This window comes from Poecilia reticulata, unplaced genomic scaffold, assembly GCF_000633615.1.
Source record: "Poecilia reticulata strain Guanapo unplaced genomic scaffold, Guppy_female_1.0+MT scaffold_286, whole genome shotgun sequence".
NCBI classification, from domain to species: domain Eukaryota; kingdom Metazoa; phylum Chordata; class Actinopteri; order Cyprinodontiformes; family Poeciliidae; genus Poecilia; species Poecilia reticulata.
In genome coordinates this window covers 17,422-24,741 of record NW_007615064.1, presented here as the reverse complement: position 1 = coordinate 24,741, position 7,320 = coordinate 17,422, and the positions used below count along the sequence as shown (strand labels likewise).

Below are 7,320 nucleotides of genomic sequence, written 5' to 3'. Positions count from 1 at the left end.
CAGTAAATGTAGCGGTTTGTTAGTAACTGTTATTTACTACCGCCAATAAATGCATCGTTTTACTTGTCGCTACCTTACTGGTCAGTCAAGGGCAAAATCAAGTTTAAGCAATTTGATTGGTTGTGATGGACTGGGGGGAGAACGGGACTGGAGGTGTACGTGCCCGCTGCGACGGACGGGGGTTGATTCGGCAGCCGTTCATGGTCAAGGTTGGATTTATACCGCTGTGGACTGTTATTTTTGTTTAACTAACCAGTTGGAGCTACGAACTTTTTCTTGGACGTTTTGCCTGTTTTTGGAGCCACAGAACCGGACCACGCTCGGCGTCTTGCTTGGAATTTGGAGCTGCAGACCCAAACCATGCTCAGGAGCTGGAAAGGACTGTTGGGCTGGAGTTGGAGCCGTTTTATTGCCGTTCGTTTAAAACTGGTAATCCATGGTGGGGTGAGTAACCCATCCCTCGTGGTTGTTCTGGGAGCCGCCATCTTTGGAACTGCTATTCCGAGAATGAATGCTAACTGAGTCCTTTCAGGCTTGCAACGCTGATAAAGCTAACGGACTGCTTTACTAATTCAAGAGACTGAATAGTGTGGTTGATGCATTCAGCCTTGTTCGCCAATTTTTTTTTGTATTCTTTTTAAAAGAGCTGTTTTATACAGTTCTGAGACTGTTCGGTTGCACTAAGTGTGTTAAAAGCTGAAAGTTAACTGTGCACTGTTAATGTGCATTGCCCCTGGTTTATTACTGGCCAGTAAGGTTTATTAAACTGGTACGTTTCAACCTTAGCATTTTTCCTTCCTTATTTTAAGGTTAAAGTTGCACTGCATTTAGATTTTAGTTGTAGAACTCTTGGCCTTGCCATTGTGCTCAGTTACGCACTCTATTTACCATATATGCCGTTGCCAATTAACACACTTATTCCTCAGTGTGAAATAGTTCATAGAGTGTGGGTCAGAGAATCTGGGCGCTGTTCATAGGGGAAACTTGAACAGTGGTTACATATAGTATATTCCCCAACAAAGTGAATAAATAAATAATTATATTCCAAACAATATCTGACCGTTGAGCTTGAGAAGTGAAAGGGATGAGTGCGCTTGATTCTTTTTGGCTGGAGATGGTTAATACATTCAAAGAAGACTGACCCTGGCCCATCACACCAAGGCATTCATGTGTCTGCCTGTCTTCAAGGAGAAGGGGGGGGCGGGGAGAGTCTTGCTGTGTGTGTGTGTGTGTGTGTGTGTGTGTGTGTGCGTGGGGGTGTGTAGGTGTGTGTGTGTGTGTATCTGTCCTCAAGCATAAGAAATCCATAGAATACATCAAACATTCCTCCAAACAATAACTCCGACGGATGTCAAAAGCTTACGCTGCATTATTTGGTGTTGGACAATAGAATGAGTGCTGCATCAAACTCTTTAACAGCGCATGAGAAAAGACAAGGAAAAGACAAAGCTGACCTCTGACCCTGCACCCTGTGATATTTTCTAACATGAGAAATCCATAGAATACGTCAAACATTCCTTCAAACAATACCTCTGGAGGGTGTTGAAAACTTTCGGTGCGTTATATGGTGTTGGACAACAAACTTATAGTTAGGTATGAGGAATACCTCATACCTAACTATAGGACACACTTCCTGCTACAGAGCCCCCTGGTGGTTGACGAAAAATCCACATATAAGCCAGAAAATACAATATATGAAAAAAAATCTGAATGCTCTCTGGCATTGTTCAGGGGGCCGGACCAAATGTGGCGTAGTTTGGGGACCACTGGTGTATATCTATTCAAAATAATTAACTTTTTATTTCCAAAACTGAACTCGAGTCTTATAGCCCAATCAATGTCCAGTCTGATCACTTTAATCAGCTGATTGTATATGCCACAGCACTGCAACGCCAACAGAAATTCTACCCTCAACTAACTTTGTGCTATAATTAGTAGTAGATTCATCTACATCGTACACATTTTTATGCAGGGAGTTGAGTCTTTCTAGGTCCTGCTTGGGTAGAAAGGTTTCTTGGATGCACAGTTTATCCACCACAAGACGACGTGATTTGTCCGCATCTGTATGTCCCACACGCAATCCATGCACATTGTATGATACTATATTAATGTTCATTTATGTATGAGGGATTTCCATGCTAGGACACAATATGTCTTGTGAAGCGCCAGATGTAATCACAGTTACATGGCATTGTAACTCAGCCTCATTCCCTGGTCCGAAGGCCACACTGGTTTTTACAGTGGTGTTCGTCAACAGTGTTTAAATCCCGCCGGGTGCCAACGGTAACAAAGCATCGATGGAACTGTATGACATCATTAGTTCGCTGCAGATAAAGCAGCCAGAGGTGTTTTACATGATTTCAGAGGACTTTAATCATGTGAAACTGAGAGACACTCTGCCCAGTTTTTACCAGCATGACACCTTTCCTACACACAGAGACAACACTCTGGACTGTGTGTACACTAATATTCACAATGCATGCAGAGCTCTTCTTTGCGCCTATCATGGCAAAGATGGAAACCACTTCACCATCCTTCTGGTGCCAGCTTATAAGATTGATACGTCTGACAAAGAAGACAGTTACTGTCTGGTCCAGGAATTCAGCTTCTGTGCTCCAGAACTGTTGTCAATGCACAGATTGGCAGGTCTTCAGAGACGTGGCTAGTTATTAGCCTTAGGGCTCATAAGTATGCTCATGATGTAGCACAGCTCAACACTAAGTGTACTGGTGATGTCACCACCACCAGGACAGTAGCTTGTTACCCAAACCAGAAACCATGAGGTGAATGCTGAGATGAGAACTCTACTGAAAGCTTGGGATGCTGAATTTAAGACAGGTGATGCATCAGTACTCCGAGAAGCAAATGAATGCAGGTATTGTGATGGTCAACACCACATTTCTCCAGAAAATTCAAGGACACTTGACCACAAACAACTTCTTGCCCACGTGGAAGGGCATCAAGTGTATCATAAAGTACAACATCAGGGCATGCCCAACAATGCCCAAGAGACCCTGCAGTGCCAGTTGCATTCAATAAGTTCTACACCTACTTTGAGAATCCTAACACCCCCTCAGTACCAGATTAATACCCACACTGTGTAATGAGTCCCACACTGGGGACCTGGATTCTGTATTTCCTGACCAATAGACCTCAGACTGTCAGGATCGACAACACCATCTCCTCTATCACCCTCAGCACTGGCTTGCTGCAGGGCTGCATGCTATGCTCCCTCCTCTTCCCTCTGATGCCATATGATTGCTTGGCAAGGCACCCCAGCTGTCATATAGTAAAGTTTGCTGATGACACAGCAGTAGTGAGACACATCATAATCAGTGATATGTCCAATTATAAAGAGGTGTTGGAACACAGTGATGCAGAGAAAATAATCTCAACATCAATGTGAAGAAGACCAAGGAGATGGTGGTGGCTTTCAGAAGAGACAAGGATGCTCTTCAACCTCTGTACACCAGAGGAGCCGCTGTGGTTTCCAGCTACTGGTACCTGGGTGTGCATATATCCAGTGACCTCACCTGGAGTACCAACACTTCCCGTCTGGTCAGGAAGGCCCACCAGCATCTCTACTTCCTCAGGAAGCTCAGGAGAACTGGATTGGGGAACTCAGTCCTGATTAACTTTTATCACTGTGTGGTGGAGAGCGTTCTCTCCCTCACCATGTGGCATTGCAGTTGTACTGCTGCTAAGAGGATGGCTCTGCAGAGAGTGGCTAAGGCTGCACAGAGGACTTTGGGAAGATGCATTTTCTCCACCTTGGACCTCTATACATAATGATGGAAGAGGAATGTGCTCCTCATCACAAAGGACTCTTCCAATCCTGCACACAGACTTTTCCAGCCCCTTCCCTCATGCTGAGGGGCAAGACCGACAGGCTGAGAAACAGTTTCTTCTCAAGCTCCACCTAACTCAGCTTAATCTCATAAATTATTTAGACAAATAGACACTTTTTAATGTATAAATATCACACAAATTACTTTATTATTTATTTTATTGATGTATTAAATTTATTAGTCTGGGACCTGAGTCTGAATTTTGTACCACAAGCAAGCAAAGATGATATAACAATAAAAATTCTTGAATCCTTAAATTCTTGAATCTTTCAGCCTGGAGTAAATGAAAACCAGCAGTTTATATGTATAGACTTAGCATGGTAACCAACGTCAAAGTCAGACATCTATTATTATCATCATAATCAGTTATTGAAATAACATTTATACCAAATATGATTGTTCAAAAGATTCTTAAATAGTTTAAGTTTGATTTTGAGTACTAATGTTTGTATTATGTGATTTCTGTTCAGCGTTACATTTGTCCCTTAAGGCAGGGGTGGGCAACCCTGGTCCTCGAGGGCCGGTGTACTCTTAAATGTCTCCCTGGATCAACACACTTGAATCCAACAGCTGAATCACCTCCTAATTGCAGTCAGGTTCTCCACAGTCCTGCTAACGACCTCATTATTTGACTTAGATGTATTGAAATAGAGACACATCAAAAAGTTGCAGAAGACCGACCTTCGAGGCCTAGAGTTGCCCTCTTCTGCCTTAAGGTGTACAGCAATCACTTTGCTGTAATTTTGCTGATATCTGGTGGTGAAGTCCGAACCCCTGAGCTGACATGTGGGAAAGACTTGCAAGATATGTGTGTTCTTGTAAGTGTGCATCATTGATAAGTTGCAATATTCAAGTGTTTACTGCAGCTAAATGAGTGACTTGATGTTCATTCGTTTGCTATTATTTCACCTGTTACTAAGTCCGAGATATCTTCTAAGTGTGTATGTAGTACATTGCGCTGAACATACATATCTACTTTGACCAGAGTAGAGGCATGATTATTAGTTAACTTGTCTTAGTTTTGCTTATTAATAGCAATTTGAGGTTGAACTTATCTCTGTTTTATCCATTTCCTTCTTAGTTTATCTAAGGTATAATGGCATGGTGTAATGTGCAATGATAGAATACCTTGAACTTATATTCTGTATTTTTGTTCATTCTAGGAAACCACACACACACCTTCATATAGACACACCAAAACACACATTTATGCCCATCCATGTTCAATTGGATCAAGAGCTGTAACTCAGTTTGGAATACAAAACAGTTAAAAGGATCCTGCCTCGTGTCTTCATTATTTCATCCACTGCACCTTATCTTAACATCTGGTCCTGAGCTGAATCCTGGCCTAAGTGGTATTCTGGCCAACACTGCAGGTTGAGTGGTGACAAACCTGAACAGTGCCTAACAGTCCTTCAACCCTAGAACAAACACACCTACACTGATAGCAGGTAATGGACAGAAATCTGGTTTCACCAGGATTGGTCACATTGTACCTGAGAGTTTCCAGGTTGCACTTTGGACTCTTCAATCCAGCAGAGAGAAGCTTCACTCCTGAATCCTGCAGGTTGTTGTTACTCAGGTCCAGTTCTCTGAGACTGGAGGACTGGGAGCTGAGAACTGAGGACAGAGCTTCACAGCTTCTCTCTGAGAGGTTACATTCACTCAGACTGAGGAGACAAGGAGGAAAATTTGTTAAGTTTATCAAAATGAATGTTTTACTTCCAGTCGACAATGCTCTTAGAAAGATTTAAGTAATCAAGAAGTAAATATTCTGATTGTTGGGATTTGTTTTATTTCTGTGTTTAATTTGATCCTGTTACCTGTGTCTCTATGTTGTCCTGTCTGCTCCCTAATTGTTTCCCAGGTATGTCTCATCTCGTTGATTACCCTCTGTGTATTTGAGCTCACCTGATGTCTTTGTCTCTTGTCGGATCCTTGTCATTGTCATGCTATTGTACTAGCTATAGTTTTCTCAGTAGAACTGCTAAGTAACTATGTCGGTGACAGTCTAGTTTTGGATCAGTAGCTACCAGTCTGCTGTGTGCTGCCTGCTCTTCCTGCACTGTTTGAGCTGTTTTTTACAATAAATCTTTGTCGTCATCATCATCATCACCACTTGGGTCTGCCTACATTCTTACTCACAACCACAACAGCAACCCATGCCACTGAAATAACAATTAAATAATATCTGATAGAAGTTATGTACAGAAATATGATTTCACCAGGATTGGTCACATTTTACCTGAGAATTTCCAGTTTGCAGTTTGGACTATTCAGTCCAGCAGAGAGAAGCTTCACTCCTGAATCCTTCAGGTTGTTGTTACTCAGGTCCAGTTCTCTGAGACTGGAGGACTGGGAGCTGATAACTGAGGACAGAGCTTCACAGCTTCTCTCTGAAAGGTTACAGATACTCAGTCTGAGGAGACAGGGAGGAAAATATATGAATTCCTTAAAATGTATGTTCTTTCAAATCAACTATGTTTTTTTATTGAACAGAGAAGGGATCATCTTATTTTCCACAAAATTTGTATTTGTTGTGAACTGGTTCATTTTATAATTGGGCCTCCAGCCTTAAATTACAGAACTACAGATAACAAGGAGGTTGGAAAGAGAATTATAAAATTATACAATTAACTACATTAATCCATTTCAATTTTAAAATAAAGATGAACTTTTATGCTTGAATATGTAACATTATGTTCAGCTGTTGAAATAAGTCAGTTTTATTTTTGCACACAGACCCCAGTGGGACATTTTAAAGAGACAATGCACCACAATAAAAACTGAAACATGAACATTTACTTAATCATTAACATATTTATATAAAAAAACTTTAGTAACAATGTGTGTCCTTACAGAGCTTTGTTGGAGGCTTTAACCACTGGCAGCAGCCTCAGAAGAACCTCCTCTGAAGCAGAGTATTTCTTCAGGTCAAACACATCCAGATATTTTCCTGATGACACTAAGATGAAACCCAGAGCTGACCACTGAGCAGGAGACAGTTTATCTGGGGAGACACTTCCTGACCTGAAAGAATGTTGGATTTCCTCCACTAGAGAATGATCATTCAGTTCATTCAGACAGTGGAACAGATTGATGCTTTTCTCTGCAGACACATTCTCACTGATCTTATGCTTGATGTACTGAACTGTTTCCTGATTGGTCTGTGAGCTACTTCCTGTCTGTGTCAGCAGACCTTGTAGGAGTCTCTGATTGGTCTGTAGTGAAAGTCCCAGGAGGAAACGGAGGAACAAGTCCAGGTGTCCATTTGGACTCTGTAAGGCCTGGCCAACAGCTGACTTATGGAGAGACTTTGGTTTAAGTTTTTTAAATGATGAAGACCTCTTAGAGGTTGGTTTTTCTTCCATCATGTTGACCCCAGAGTTGATGAAGGTCAGATGAACATGAAGAGCAGCCAGAAACTCCTGAACACTCAGATGGACGAAGCAGAACACCTTGTCCTGGTACA

The 7,320-nt window shown here is 41.9% G+C and overlaps 1 protein-coding gene across 1 annotated transcript in view; it reads right to left on the bottom strand.

Annotated features, from left to right (window-relative positions):
* LOC103460764 (NACHT, LRR and PYD domains-containing protein 3-like) overlaps positions 1-6,012 on the bottom strand; it is an 11,859-nt gene extending 5,847 nt beyond the window's left edge. The window contains exons 1-2 of the mRNA XM_017303466.1: positions 5,990-6,012; positions 5,345-5,518 (exon numbers count right to left, since the gene is read on the bottom strand). Of these exons, the coding sequence (XP_017158955.1) occupies positions 5,345-5,518; positions 5,990-6,012 (197 nt within the window). The remainder of the gene's footprint in view (positions 1-5,344; positions 5,519-5,989) is intronic.
* Positions 6,013-7,320: the final 1,308 nt, after the last annotated feature.